The 16695-nt window shown below is 33.4% G+C and overlaps 1 protein-coding gene across 1 annotated transcript; it reads right to left on the bottom strand.

Moving 5' to 3' along the window:
* Positions 1-1648: 1648 nt before the first annotated feature.
* Positions 1649-16183, bottom strand: LOC109617686 (probable G-protein coupled receptor CG31760). The gene is made up of 12 exons (XM_066065643.1): positions 15925-16183; positions 13794-14262; positions 12697-12867; positions 8977-9106; positions 8329-8661; positions 7677-7745; positions 5346-5455; positions 5000-5214; positions 4643-4781; positions 2915-3020; positions 2499-2640; positions 1649-1787 (listed from the first exon to the last, which is right to left on the bottom strand). Exons 1-12 carry the CDS (start codon positions 16001-16003, stop codon positions 1687-1689), a joined length of 2064 nt encoding a protein of 687 aa, XP_065921715.1. The 5' UTR covers positions 16004-16183; the 3' UTR covers positions 1649-1686.
* Between the last annotated feature and the right edge of the window lie 512 nt (positions 16184-16695).

The raw sequence follows: 16695 nt of genomic DNA, 5'->3' as shown, positions 1-16695 counted from the left end.
TAATAAAAGAATCCATTTTAATTAAATCCGTTCAAAGTTGGTGTCAGATATATTTTAAAAACCATTTTCTCTGTTCCTTTCATGCACCTTACGAAATTTTAAAGCTCGTTCACTATTAAATATTTTTTTTGTTTATGGGAAAAAAGAACAAATTCAGATGAAGGTGTGAGCCGGTTTTTAATTTATCAGTGGCTGAGAAATCTACTCTTACTGAAGACATAGATTGTTTCCACATCTCGCCCATGTTCGCGACTTGACCAAAGACGTTATAGAACGGGATGTTAGTGTTTCCTAGATTCATAAGGATCGGTTCTTCCATTAATCTACGAAAAAAAAGATCGAATTAAAGTTCATTTCCTAGATTCCTAAGGATCGGTTCTTCCATGAGTTTACGAAAAAAAGTCCATTGGTCGAACACCTTATCTTCTAAATCAATATTTTAAGATGAATTTTGTATCGAATGATATACAGAACAGATTTATTTATCACATGTCATTAAAACATCTACAGTTTTTGAAAATCGATTTGCTATTTCATTTGTATAAAACTTATATTCCTTATCTACTAGTATTTCCGCGATACGTGAAATAGCTATCAATCTATCGTTCAATTTCCGCAAATACAGTCTGTTTAAATATCATTATATTACACGATGAATTATTAAATCTCAATGTAACTGGTATTTGAAAAATGTAATTAACGTGCACTAAAAGTATTTTATACATGTGATTAAATTTGTTTACATGTACTTGAAAATACCATGTGTAAATAAATTGTGTTTAATAGTCTCACGCAAGTCCTCTTAATATCCTTTAAAATGTACATGTACATCTTGCTCTAAAACCCCATGACAGGATTTTTCCAAGTGGCTATTATGCTTTGTTTAAGAAGGAAAGGATAGTAATAAACATATGATTTGTAAATAATACGCAATATTGTTCAATCCAAGCCCGTCTAAATAATGACGATAAACCATACTAGTATCTAACGATCGTCCCAGACTTACATCCACATAATAGACACGGGGAAACTACTAGTAAATGATAAAGTCATGATTGGTCAATAAGTTCAAAAAGCACACGAGAGAGCAACAATAAAATCAAATCATTATAAGCAAAATAGGAAAGAAAATATAAAGGGAAAGAGAGACAATACTATTTTGTTATGTCTATTTACTGAGTAAAAGGAAAATTTGTTGCAATTGAGATAACAAACGACATTTTGTGAACTTAAATGTTGGCAATGTAATTCATTACGTCTTCTATTTGGGTAGAATTTGTCTTAATAAATACGGAATACTGTTGTTACAATTCAATTATAACAATAACAAAGTTGTTGCTGTAACTGGTCATTAAAACAGTTCTGAATGTTCTTAAAGGCAGTTGGTCTTGACATTTAATTTTTACCCGAAAAAAGTATTGTTATTTTTCTTAATTTTATTTTGAATTATATTGAGAATGAAACAGGGTATTCATTTTTACAGTACTACATGTACAGTTTTTAGAAATTACGTACTTCTTTCGCTCTTACAGATTGAAAAAAATATTTTGTCATAAAATACGTGTTTTTAAAGATACTGTGTTAACAAATTCATGTCTCTACTGCCACTTCAATGTCAGCTTTGAATGATGAATCATATAAATATTAAGATTCTTGTTCATAAAAATAACAACATTAAGAAGTAATTTAATTTTTATTTCCATTTTTGAATAAAGGGCTCAATGTTCCATTCGTTGATAAATCTAGAGAATGTGATATCTTGAGTTCTCTTATCCGAACGTTCTTTCCTTCCTACAAAAGAGTTTATACTTTATTTGTGTATATTGATAATATTAATCATAACTTTATCTGTAAAAGGGAAAAAGATAAATTGTCACGGTCATAAAACACAGTTATGCTGTTTTTTTGGTTAACTTTTTCATTTTTGGGGAATCATAAACATCAACTCATTTTATGTGGATGAAGACAATTTGGTTTGACTAACACAGCTCGTCTTGATGTTTATCGGAGAATCTTTAAAAAAATTGTAATGATATTGACTCTTCCTTATTAAAAACACCCCTATTTTATTTTAAATACGTCATTATGTTGTCAAATAATACATTTAACTTTGAGACAACGTATGATTGATAACAGCTTATAATAAAGTGATTCAAAAATGAAAGTGTACTGGAATGTCTAAAGCCTATCTGCCTTTTCAACTATCTATTATGTTAGAGTAACGGTGAAAATAAATCGCACTTTACACAGATTGTTTTAAAACGCAAGCATTTAAAACAATCAAAAAAATTTTTTTTATGAAATCTTGGCGGTTGTCACAATTCTACACCATTTGTCTACCATTAAATTTATGCATATTCTTCAAGAAAACAAGAACATAATACAATATTGTTTTTTTTCCTTTTTATATAATTATTAGACACCGATATAATTGATGATTGATAATGTAAGATTTTACACCTTTCAACACACTTTTTGAAAAGTAATTTTTGAAGGACTTGCCAAATCTTCTCCATTTAGCGTTGTCTGGACCGCAATGGACCGATGCTGACTGCTGCTGGACCGACTTTTCATTTTACCTGTGACGGTCGGCAAACTGTCCCGTCGCCTTATCTCGATCTTCATATAGACAGCGTAAAACTGGAACCGTAAATGGAAAACACAAGGATAATGACTTAGTACTGATTAATGTGCATGTACATCTGAGGCATGGTGTATTTTAGCGATGATGCAATATTTAACCAAATTTTTTTTTGTAGGATTGAGATTTTTCCAATATTCTAGAATGCTAAAAAGAAAAGTTCAGATACATAATTTGATGTATATATGCGCACAATTAAAAAAGATAAAAAAAAAATCTCTGAATTTTTTTCTCTTTTTATTTGATTTTTATTTTGAATGAATTTTTCATTACCTTGGGAACAAATATCAGCACTAATGTCATTGTGACAACAACTTGACAATTCAAGAAGGTCATGGAATAAATCAGATCGGGGCCGACTGTTTCTGCGGTAAAGTAGCTGAAATAGTTTTAAAAATGATAGCATAGCATAGTTTAGCACGATATATATGTAGTTATGCATGGTGGAATAACATACTAATTATTTCAAATGAATATGTAGACATCTAATTAGAATTGTTTTTTTGGCCATAAAGTTAACCTTTATAAACTCCTTTATAAACTATAGTTAAATGGTTAAAAACAATTGAACTGAACAAAATTTATCCGGGAGAAGGAGTTTTATGTAGATGAATACGACTATGTTTAATGAAGGTTTTAGGTTGTTTTTCTGTAAATACTATATTGTGTAAATGTCCAACTGTAAACAATCATTTAGCAACCTATTATCTGTGTGCTTTGTACTCGCAAAATTATGCACTAGAAAATTGGAGTAGAAGTATATAAATCAAGATTGGATTTTTATAAAGTAGCAAACGTTATCAGAATGCAAATACATGTACATAGAATGAATGGACTGGAAACTGACCGGCACATTAAGCATCAAGTAGATCATATCATACTTCAGGAATTAGTCGACTCATTAACAAATACCGATAAACAGATGCTATGACTGGCCATTGATGATTAAGAAGACCTAGATACACATCAAACGTATTTAAAAGGCTTATTCGAGAAATTCTTTGCCAATAGTCCTCGGTGGAAACACAAGAAGTTGCCGTATCGCTTGATGTCTTTCAAAACTACAGGTCCGAAATCGATGTATGCCAATCTGTTAAAACCTCATAAGTCCAGTAAAGATAGCCTTCCTACATGACGACAACAATACAAGCAAAGATTTCAATGGTGTCACTACTTGCCCATTATTGCCAGAGCTAAAAGAGCGCTTGACCGAAGCAAAAAGCAAACACTACTCGTTTTGAATGGAAAAGCTCCAATCGGCGTTGGATTTATCATAATTTAGGATGTGTCGTCTTTAATGATCATAACTGTTATGGTTTTTTTAAATGCAGAGGATGATATGAACAGATATGAACAATGGCCAATATTATCACTGGTAATCTGCGCATTGAAGTTGCACAAAGTTGACTTAACATTGCCTATTGACTCGTTTAATCTAAATACAAACACATTTAGAGAATAGCACTCGTTAAAAACAAGACTAGTAAGAAACATCTCCCGTGGATTCAGATTTATGAGGATATGAAGTTTGACAGTTTTTACCTTAACTTGAACAATTATTGAGAGAGAAAAGGAGTTACATGTAGGCTCATCATTAAATCGTCTTTAATTCGTGATATTTTAATTAAATTACAGTATTATTTAAAAATATTTATTCTTAATTATGCAACATCATACTGTTGTGAATTTTAAACATAACTCATGTGGTGATGTTTAAGTTAAAGCAAATGAACAGTCCATGTGTTTATGAACCCCCCCCCCCCCCCAAAAAAAAAAAAAAACAAAAACAAAAAACAAAAAAAAACCCCAAAAACAACAACTAAATGTTGTAAAATTGTTTCGTTCTGTAAAGAAAAATGAATCTTTATCATGATAAAAGGAAGCATGATATGACTGAAATAACATCACCAGAAAAACGAATGGATTAAACTTGTTGCCGCTTCATGTGCAGCAATGCATGAAGAGGATTAAGTGAGTAATACCATAATAAAAGGCACTAACTTGACAATCAAAATGAAAGTACTGAGGAGGATGGCGTTGTAAATTGACCACGTGATGTGTTTACTTTCGTTGAACGTGGCTGGGGCTTTGCGCACCGTAAAACAAAGATATACCCCGAACAGCAACATTACTATTTCCACTGAAATTTGAAAAGCAAACTAAATAAGACATTTAAATATTAAAATGCTTTACTTTTTAAAAAGAAGGAAGATATTCTAAGTGAAGTTACTCAATGATAAAAATACGAGAAAGTCGTCAACACGAAATAGTAATCTAGCTGACTCTGTTGAATTACTACTAATTTTAGTTAGTTTATTTTGTGTAAATAATTATTGCATTTTTAAATCATTTACTTACTTCCGTACGCGGAGTAAGACCACCAGTTTTCTGTGCACATTACGAATTTCAACCCAGATGATGTCTTTTTCATTTGGGAAAAATCGTTGTTGGCAGCTGTCCAAGCTACTAGATACCCGAAAGCAACGGCCATGATCATTGCCATATGACGTAATAAAGTTCTGTCAGGTAGGTGTACTTTTTTAAACTGTCCTTTTCGAAATATTATTGATATTCTATTAAAAAATATACATGAAAAAGTGAATGACAAGATAAGGCATGTAATTATTCAAATAATAACAAAATAATTGAACAGGTCTGATGAAACCGGAAATCACAGTACATGAAACTGATCGCCAAAACAAACCTCCAGGTTTTCAACAGGAGTGCCCCATACATCAATACGAAACCTAAATGGTAAGGCCACGGCAGTAACATGCACAGCACTTCATTAGCATCGGGAAACATCACAAATAACTGCAATATTTATGTAATATTAAGTTGGGTTTTTTTTCATTGCAAATATACTAGTATCAATATTCTGATATTGTGTAAACTAAAAAGTTGTTATGGAGGCAGTTGTGAACAAGAAAAAAGATCTGACCGGGTGTAAGTAAGTGTAAACTTCACACGATGGTTGACAATAAGATTAGATAAACTTAAGGAAATTTACTTTGCCCCGTTCCCAGGGCCATAAAAGTTAGATGAGTTAACTTTTGTTTTCAGTCTTGCATGTCTTGTACTATTAAACTTTCCATCTTTTGTAAAAGTGGGACTGAGAGCAAATGTAAACTAGATCGTCGAAGCAACTTTTATGCCCCAGGGCATCATGACAGTACTATGTTACTAATATATATTTTAAAGAAAGATTCAACGCAAGTAGATCATCATTTCTGGAAGAAAAAACATACGCACATATTATCATCAGTTATGAATATACGAAACAAAATTTTAAATATAGATACATATATGTAGCGTCGCCAATTTTCTCTCTAAAAACAAGCTGGACACTATAAATTGGTTGCTTGTGACGTCCGTTGCCATGGTAACAGAGCGTAAGAGGAAATATATCAAATCCTATTTACTTTGATGACGCACAAGAAGGTTATACTCTTACAATATGCAAATTAATCTTTGCTAAATTGTTTATTTTCATTTTCATTTAAAAAAAATTGGTGGTGACACTATGGAAACCGCTGACAAAATTTCTCTCTCTCTCTCTCTCTCTCTCTCTCTCTCTCTCTCTCTCTCTCTCTCTCTCTCTCATATATATCAGCCTGAGTGGGTATCATACACCCCTGATATTGTTTTTATGACACGCTATTTATAAATAAGACTCGAGCACCCATTGTTTTATGGAAAATTAAAGATATTTATTAGAAATTGCTACTAAATGTATTTGATGAACATTTCGTTAATGTTTTATTAATTGGTGTGGTTTGTTAAAATCAATTATTTTTAAAATCTAATCAATTATGCTTTGTATGCAACTAAAAAGTGTTTTTACATGTAACGGCATATTTTGTTGGCAAAAACTAAGATTCATTATATTAATTGGAACGTTAAAACATAATTGGCCTTCTTTATTAATAAATTTTAATTATCACTTTACATGTATTTATTTGTTCCATTCAAAATTACTTCAACATATTTAAATGTCCCTAATTTTCACTATAGCGACGGTTTTCATTTTTCTTACACAATTTCTTTCATGTGCGGCCAGTAAAGTGCATGGACCAAAAACCCCCGATGATATATTAAGCTATTTGCTTTTCAATTGAAAGAAGAAATCGTTATTACAATTAAGTAAAATATTTAACATTATGCTTGGTAATGATTTTAAACAAAATATTGGTAATTACTATACGATATTTTTAAAATTTGAAATTCGACATTTTTTTTTATTATGAATTTTATCCAGGGAAACCCAAATTGTTACCAACGTCCATAATGAGTCCTTAAACTTGCTTTTAAATATTTTTCTATCTGCAGCTTGTTGTCATGACAACAGGGCCGCATAGCAACAATTCAAGAAGTCCTTGCGTCTTTGCCTACCAAAGTCTGTAAGAAAAAAAAATTGCTGACTATCCGTGACCACCGAATCTCGATATATACACGTAATTTAGTTAGATATTTGTCCATACAATACAGCGTCAATCATGTCATTTAACGTCCAATACGTTTGTTATGATGTGGTAACATTTTCTTCTGCGTCGCTTATCAAAATTTCTTACCCTTGAAATGTAGATCATTGCTTATCACCATTCTAGCATAAAAGAAGCGAGGGCTTTTTGCAGAAAAGCTGCATTATCATAATGTCCTTGTAACCTTTCTTTCTATCACATTAAGTTATAGAATTCAATTTTTTTTTATCAAGATCTAGATATTTTAACATTATACTGGTGCGCACATGTTAACATGTAATTTTTAACGAATTTACAGAATGGAGCACGAGTGAAAATAAAAAGCATGTCTGTAGAAGTCAGATTATTTTCAGAGAGGGCATCTTTTAAGTAGAACAGTATTTTCTGTGTATATATAAATGTGTCGTTATCGTAATCTAATTGTACCATTCCTTTGATTAATAATTGACCAAGATGAAGATCTTTATTTCCCTAAAGAACTCATAATTACTTGGCGTATATAAAGATGAAAAATAAATCAATGCATAATTGTTAAATAGCTGTTAGGCAATTACCTGCAAGCACATTAATATCCCTCCAAAGGACATCAATAGGAGAAATATAGGACTTCCACTCTTTATCGCCTGGAAAATAAGGAACTTGAATATATTACATTTAATCCCAATGTATTGAAGCATTCGAACAAAAAATCGGACTGCGTGTTGATTTTATGATCAACCCGAAGAAAATTCTCAATATAACCTAGTTTTTTTTTTTAAACTAAGGTTAGAGCATTTTAGAACATATAAGTGTACATTATTAAACAAAACCATGGCAATGTTTGGAACACAGGAAAGTTAATTGTACCTCTGCTCAATAACAAATACTTTGGTAGGATAAACAGACGAGAGTTAAGCATTATCGATAGAGGAATCGAGACACCGGATGAACAATTTTACGAACATTTTGAGGACACATTGTAATTATATGAACCTAGAGAATAGCGAAAACGCTTGTTGCTTGGATTAAACATAAAATATCGGTAATGTACAATTCTGAAGAAATTGCCTTATAAGTAATAAATATCAATTTCAAAAGTTCACAGGGATATGAAGTTGGTTGGTCACGTGATCAAATCTTCTTAGAAGCCTTTCAGGCTTCACAGGTTTTGACCACGTGACCAACAAAGTTCATATCCCGCCATTAAACATAATCGATTTCTATTACCTTGCTTTCTTTCAAGCGGAAAATGATACCCGATGCTATAATGATGAAGACGATGACGATGAATGTTAAGATCAGAATAAGCACTTTGATAACAACATTTCTGGTGAACAGACACGGCGACATATCAGTGCAAACATCACAGCCCGGGGCACATCGGGTGCAACTGTACTTGTAGAGTGACGTCATGTTGTTGAGAGCGGAGTCTACATCTGCCTCGATATCATAACCTTTGTAAAATTTCTCCTCTGCGTTGCTGTTCGGAAAGAAGTATCCTTTTGCGCATTTACAAATGTAGGCTCCACGACGAAAACCGGCACCAGGCGTAAATTCACACTAAAAAAATAAATAAACATGTATACATGTAAAGGATGAGAAAATAGGATGACACAAATTATAATTACGCAAAGACATTTATAAGACATCACTGATTCATTTTTCCAAGTCAAGAGCTTCTGATCCGATGTCGTTATGAACTACTGGTTTGAAAAAAAAACCTTTGCTAGCACTAAGGACAAATGAAAAACCGGAAAAGGGAGAAAATGGAGAAAAAAATTCCCAGAGATGAGGCTTTGAACGTTTTGTTAAGACAGTACGGATATAAAACGGAAGTTATTGTCAGTTACAAGCCATTGGAACAAATGGACTTACCTCCGTGGACGGCTGGCAGAGATGGGTGCCCCTGAAGACATCGAATGTAGCTCTCTCTTTTGGTATTTTGCTCAGATCGCACTGGTTGATATCAATGCTGGTCAGCTCGATGTCAATTGTTGCCACACCCCTTAATATAGATAATGCAGAGACATTAACATTTTTCATTATACATTGTACATTATTTTATATACGGGAAACATAATGCGCCGACAAAGAGATTTAATATCTTATTTTAAACTATAATCATGAATGTAATGTTGGGTTTTTCTATGGAACGCCTCAACTGCCTTATGTAGATAATCTTCATTATATGATGATACTTCAACATTACATGCTGATACTTTAACATTACATGATGGTACTTTAACATTGCGTGCTGATACTTCAACATTACATGCTGATACTTTAACATTACTTGATGGTACTTTAACATTACATGCTGATATTTCAACATTACATGCTGATACTAATTAACATTACATGATGGTACTTTAATATTACATGCTGATACTTCAACATTACATGCTGATACTTTAACATTACATGATGGTACTTTAACATTACATGCTGATACTTCAACATTACATGCTGATACTTTAACATTACATGATGGTACTTTAACATAACATGCTGATACTTCAACATTACATGCTGATACTTTAACATTACATGCTGATACTTCATTATTTGATGGTACTTCACTATGCGGTAGTTCTAAAAATAGGGTTAGGAAAGCGTCTCCTAGGGAACGAAATACGCTAAAACTCAGAACACGTAGATGCCTGTAAAGATTTTAACACTGGGCTGTTTCTCTGTTTCAGAGATTGATCAGATTGGACTAAGGTCCACTAAAACTTGTTTAGATCGAGATACTCAACAAATGCTACTATTTGATTAAGTGTTGTCTTTTAAATGGGTCATTTTAAATTTTAAAGAATGGTTGCATTGAGTTCATTGGGGCTCAGCGCATAAAAATCAGGGGGTGCCAAAAGTCCTTCAGGAATTTTGGTCTAAAAATGTGCATTCAGAACCCAATCTTTTGGCGCTTAGTCAGAGCGAACAGCTAATTTTTTTTTAAAAAGCACCTAAACAAATACTTCTGTCATTCATGTTACATGTAGATTGGACTTATGGGGATTAATGGGTTCTTCCTGGAGATCCACGTGAAGGAGTGGGCAATAAAAGCACTGATTTGTTCAACAGTACAGTTACTGCTAAAATCAGATTCAACAGCAATGCAATGCTTTATCCTTTGCATGATCTTATAAGTTGCATGTGTGGTTGTCGTTTGCCTTAATACATTGCACCAAAACAAATCGTATGTTTCGACAATATTTTTATTCAGTAGAGATCCTCTCTCATGAGCTGTAGTGTATTGTGTACTTCTTCAGTTCCAGCCTTTTTTTTTTCCTTTTTTTTTTTGTTTACACATAAGTCCACCTACACCATATTTCAGACATATTTCATACATTTCAAGATTCTACATATTGTAATATCTTATTAATTTAAAGGAAATAGATTATCCGTGTAGTGTGAAAACGTGTTTTCTTGCAAAAAAAAATATAGATAAATAAAATTGCAGTAAATGAAAAGAGAAAAAGGGAGATATAGAAGATTAAAAAAACACAATAGAAAATGGGGTACATGTATCAAAATATTTGTTCACAAGTCAATATAATTAAAAAAAGAGAGAATAGTTTAAGCAATCACATATCTGATAAAACTTGTTATAATTTCCCACAAATTGTTTGCGAGTGGTTTTCATAATCTGAGTATCTACAGTTTTTCAATAACATATATTTTTCAAGCAGAATCCTGTTTTTTATTATTTGTAGTTTCAGCTTTTTGACATGATCCAAACTAGACTCAGTGGATCTTAGTCCTATATGATCAATCTCTGAAACAGAGAAACAGCCCAATGTTAAAACTTCCCTATTTTTAGAACCACCGCATAGTGAAGTACCATCATATAATGAAGTATCAGCATGTAATGTTAAAGTATCAGCACGTAATGTTAAAGTACCATCACGTAATGTTAAAGTATCAGCATGTAATGTTAAGATTATCAGCATGTAATGTTAAAGTATCAGCACGTAATGTTAAAGTACCATCACGTTATGTTGAAGTATCAGCATGTAATGTTAAGGTACCATCATGTAATGTTGAAGTATCAGCACGTAATGTTAAAGTACCATCATGTAATGTTGAAATATCAGTATGCAATGTTGAAGTACCATCATGTAATGTTGAAGTATCATCATATTATGAAGATTACCTACATGAGGCAGTTGAGGCGTTCCATATTTCCCCCCCCCCCCCCCGGTGTTTACTTGTATGAAAGTTGCGGCTTTTGTAGCTAAAGAAAAAAAACCATTAGCTCAAACAAATTGATTTCGAGCAACCCGTTTTCATTAACATAATGTGAACATAGGTACATGTAAACAAAGATTACAAAGCTCACAGAGACGAGGCAATACCCTCACAAGACCATTTTTTTCATAGATAATGATGTTCAACAAAAAATTGGACTCTGAAGTTTGGTTGGACACAATACCATATGAAATTATTAAATACAAAATTGTAAAATAAATATATTATATGCAAATTTCATAATTTATTGTATAATACAGTACTACATAATGCAATACTGTCTCATGAAATACTTTACAAAATGTTTGTCTAGTTATCTATTACATATTAAACAGTACTGTTTTATATCATACCATACAATATCATAGTAATCATAATATAACATATAACAACCAACACATCTATCAAGCAAGTTTGAGTGAGGAAGGACAAGGTTTTCTAAGCATCCTTGATGTCGGGGCTTGTCTAATGTTTCAAATTTAAAATTACATGAACCATGAAAGTTAGTCAGGAAAGCATTTTTTTTTCAACATTCAAACCTGCATTTAACAACTCAAAAAACTTACATAATCTCCAGTGTCAAGATAATCAAGATCAAGCCTTGTATATGAAGCTACCTCTATTTACACATCCAAAGTTATATTAACTGTTTTAGTCGACTAGGTATGAGCAACATATACTTCCTTTAATTACCAGCTCCACGAGCAAAACAAAGTTTAAGTTTTTTTTAGAATCATCTAGATAATCAAGAACAATCTCTGTATCTGAAACTACCCCTGTGATTCAGTTATGTAGTTAAATCAATCACACCCCTTTAATTAGTACTATTATCTATATAAACATTGACCAGCTCCAAAAAACAAAACTTCCTCCAGCATTCGAAACCTATGGTTCAGATTTAGCATCCACGCCAGTCAAGTGCATCATTATCATAAGACGCACAATCCAATCAAGTTTTGTGAAGTTAGGACCTGTAATAACTTAAATATAGTCATCAAAGGACGCCTACTCCAAAGACCTTGACCCCTTTCAGCATCTGAAATTTATGGCCCACATTCAGCATCCTAGCCTTCAAAGTCCATAAGTAGGTTCAGATGCACCAAGTTTGGTGTAGATAGGATAAGCACTAACTAAGACACGGGACCTGCAACAAAAACTTTAACCAGGTTCGGACGCAGACACCAGGGGTATAGCATAAGCTCCCCCCGACTTCGTCTTGGTGAGCCAAAAATGAAGTAAAAGAGTTTTAGAATAAAAAGTTTAATTCAAATCTATTTTAGATTTTATAATGCATCGTATAAACTTTTAAACTTAAACTTAAGAATCCTTTTTTTTTAGATCAAATACCTGAAAATGACTGTCTTCTGGTCCTGCTCCAGTCCGAATATAGGAGAGGAGTATGTCACCATCCAGATGTTCCCCCCTCCGCAGTCAAAGTATGGCTTGGTCCAGTGACCATCGTCAATGTCCGCCACAGGCTGAGCGATGTCTACCGCAGGCAGGAGTGCGTCTCCAGACCTGTCAAAATTTAACCGTTTTATCTATTATTGAGTCTAAGCATTACCAACTATATACCGTATTTTGCGGTCCATTGGACGATATTTTTGCTAAAGCAAAGCATCCGACTTTTCGTATAGATCGACTTACCTAAGGCTTGAAGTAGAAAAAATCTTCAAAAAATAGCATACTAGTACCACACCACTTTTTTTCTAATCTACGTGTTATATGGACAGAGGTAGTAATATTTGAATAATCGCAAATTCCCATAGACAGCATGTTGTTTACTTGATTTTGATTACTTTTCTACATTACAAAGCGCGCCGTAGTACAGCATGCTTACACATCGAAATCGATCGTGACGGCGCGACTGCGAGTTGTGTTATAGCATGATGTTGTGTGGCGTGACAGCGAGACAGCGAGTTATGCGAAGTTGTATTAGCGCTACCCCGTGTTGTGTTACGATACATGTACTTTTCTCTGAGCGCGCTGTTTGAGCTTTTACAACTGCTCTATCCAGGGACTATTGAATCTATGCAGACACTATTGGCCGGATACAAAACCATTGTAAAAGCCCAACAGTGCTAACCATTGCTGGAAGAGTAGATGTTCGAAGACTACAACTCATACACTCGGGGCGGAAATTAAGGTCCAATACTATAACGGTGAATTATGCTTTGTATACTATAGTATCAAGTATGCTCTCGTGTACAGACTACAAACTTTCTCATATTCTCGGCTATTTATTCAAGCTCGTATTTATATCAGGAAAAAAATTGGTCATCATCCCTTTTACTGCTAATGCTTCTCTAATCATTTCATTATTTCACACATCCAGATTATTAGAAACGAATAAAGCAAGATCTGATTGATAAAGTACACCGAGACACGCGATTCCCACGTTACCGGTTTGGTCGTTAGAAAATTACGTCTTTGTTGTGACTCACCTGAAATATACTTTATCCGTAACGATGGAGATGTTGCTGAAGTCCTTATACCTTAGTACCTGATAGTACTCGGTACTAGGGTCCGTGTAGTTGTACTCCACGGCCAGATCTTTGGTGAGTACTTTCGTCTTATTCTCGTTCCTGTATGCGTAAGGACAAAAGAGCGGATAGCGCAAGGACGGATGGGGTTCGAATGGGATTCCGGAACCGAATATGAAGGACTTCAAGTGAACGTTGTTCCGAACCAGAGCAAAAAGGACTTCGTCGGAGAGAGAAGCAAGGCTGTTGTTGTTCGTGGTGATGATTTTACTGATGAAATTGGCTAGTCGCACGGCAGCTAGCGCGTAGGAATTCCAAACGGTGTGGTCGTAAATCAGGTCCAGGGACTCCCCCGTTCCTAGACTGCAGTTTCCAAGGTTCTCAATTTTAGCCACGTAATCTAAAGCCTGGCGGGCGACCCGTCTTTGCACTGAATGATGATAATAAAATATTGCCATCAATCATAATGTTTAGCCAGACGACAAAGATAGAAAGGGCGTTTGTTTAATATTCTTGTTTCGCTGACTTGGATTTCAAATCAGCGCCGCGGTTGGGTTTTTTTTTTTCAAGTTAATATGTACTTTCCAGATAATGTTGCTTTACATTGACTATTTATGAAACTTCTTTATTTTGTAAATCTTGTGACGATAAATTTACACAAATCCATTCGCCATATAGGTAGGAAAATTAAGTCTGGAAATCCCCTATCCCGTCTTGGTCCCTTTAATATTGCATGCAAATTGTACGAGCAGATCAAAGAAAACTCGCATGATTTCTGGATTTTCAAATTGTGCGGAATATATATTTATCAATATCAATGCAGAAAGAAGGTCTTAAGAGATCATATCTTGCGAGCAGGAAGAAGACGAATAATTATCGAGAATCATCAGATACCAAGTAATGCGAATTTAATGTCCGTACGCCTTTGATACTTTTACGCGAAGCAATAGAATCCAAGATATCATTACGATGCATCCTGCGGACATTGTGATATTTTATCACCTTGAAGCCTAATCATTGTTCAATAAAGGCAACAGGATATTGTAGAGCCAATGAATTTTAATGATGAGGTTGCTTCAGTTTTCAACAACGAATTAATTGTTTATGGTCATATCTTTTTAATTATAGCGGTTATATAAACTTACGCCAATATTTTTGCAAGGAATTTTTAATTCTGCCCTACTACTGTAAAAACCCTTTGATTCCGTAGTACCCTTTGATTCCGTAGTCAATATTTGAGAGAGAGAGAGAGAGAGAGAGAGAGAGAGAGAGAGAGAGAGAAGGGGGGTCAATGAGTAATAATTCTTTGTTTTCCTTTACGTACATTTTTATTAAAGTCACTTTAAGATAATGTTACTTTGATGATTTAGTTTTTAAAATAACCTATTAGTTTAAAATGCAAATCAAGTTAAACTTTAAAAATACATCTACAAGACTTATTAACAGTTTCTTTTAAATATTGTCTTCAATTTCCAACTTTCAGATCTCTAATTTATATTATGAATTTATTATATATAAATACATATTAACTTTACGAATTGCTTAACCACAATTTTGCTTAAGTGTTTTCGTCTGTTTATTTTCTGGAGTTATTGAGTATCTCCGTAAAATAAAGTTTATGTTCTGAAAGTCAAATTTAGTTTGTAACTTGTTTTAATTGATGACAGTCGAGAATAGATGTATTATTAATATCAAAATGATAAAACTGCTCATAGCGATATCGGCAAAGGAGTTCTTAATTGAGATCGATTTAAGATCGAGAAATGCGTTGTTGGAGAAAAAGAAACATCTTGCACTTGTAAATGCAAAATAAAATGGAATGTTGCAATGTTACGATACTAAGCATTTTAAAGACATTCAAATTTGTAAATACATATAGTCAAGAAGATTCATTCTCTACCAATTAACATACATTTTTTTTTTTATAAATACCAATTATTTGAGTAAAGTTTTCATTCACTTAATTGTTTCATTCATTATCAAAACCCTAAATGAATGTTATAATGTTTCACCTGTAGTAATTTACCAAAATACTTGTCAACATCTTCACTTTTTAAAAGTTCAATAACATAAAATAAAAATTTTTACTTACCAGTAAAGGAATGAACCTTTAAAGAAGAGTCCAAATAAAAGAAAACCATGCACATTGGGAGCAATCTTGCTCGCAGCATCTTCAAATCTTATAAACTCGTGAAGCTATTGTGACACATCCAGCAGGAGACAACCCGCAATTAGAAAGACCACCAGAAAATCATTTTTATCGAGCTAAATCAATTAATACACGGGAATAAATCGGAAAAACGATCCAATGGGAACAATTCATCGGAAACAACCCAGCACATCGTTATATATTGCGCATGAGGGCAACTATAGAGATGACACCTCTCGCACTAATGAAGAATGGTTTTAACGAACTATAGGTTTTCAAAGAAATAGTTTTAAGTGCTAAGCATTTATGCCATTTTTTTTTTTATAGAAAATTAAGACAACTACATGCAAAAGAGGTTTAAATGTGGGTTGGGCGTTCTTCCTAGCTAGAAAATCCTCCAAGAAGTAAAGATGTCAACAATACACAGTCAAGCTGTGCCTTGTCAAGCATACCAGTGTGTTTTCGTTGTCTAATAAAGATTTCCTCGTAAAAGGACTGAATGCCATTGTTGTAGATATATAGTAAATATCGAATTTAATATCAATAAATAGGGGACATTTTATTATTCTTCGCACTCGGACGTGTCAAAGAATAGTTAATGATCTTTAAGAATTTGCAGTTCCCTAAATGGATAATGCGTCTTCTTTCATATTTTACGGAAAACAGAAATCAATATTGCGTCTTTGTGTATGGCCGTTTCTAACAATTTGGACG

This window comes from Magallana gigas, chromosome 7, assembly GCF_963853765.1.
Source record: "Magallana gigas chromosome 7, xbMagGiga1.1, whole genome shotgun sequence".
In the NCBI taxonomy this organism is placed as follows: domain Eukaryota; kingdom Metazoa; phylum Mollusca; class Bivalvia; order Ostreida; family Ostreidae; genus Magallana; species Magallana gigas.
Note: the sequence above shows the minus strand (reverse complement) of the source record. Positions and strands in the feature narration are given on the sequence as shown.

What these genes read in the sequence shown, in the direction of transcription:
- LOC109617686 (XM_066065643.1), bottom strand. Translation starts at nt 16,003, where the DNA reads ATGCTGCGAGCAAGATTGCTCCCAATGTGCATGGTTTTCTTTTATTTG. An exon ending in GTCTTACTCCGCGTACGGAA is followed by an intron (nt 4,782 to 4,999) that starts GTAAGTAAATGA and finishes TTCAAATTTCAG; the next exon opens with TGGAAATAGTAATGTTGCTG. An exon ending in ACTTTCATTTTGATTGTCAA is followed by an intron (nt 3,021 to 4,642) that starts GTTAGTGCCTTT and finishes AAACTATTTCAG; the next exon opens with CTACTTTACCGCAGAAACAG.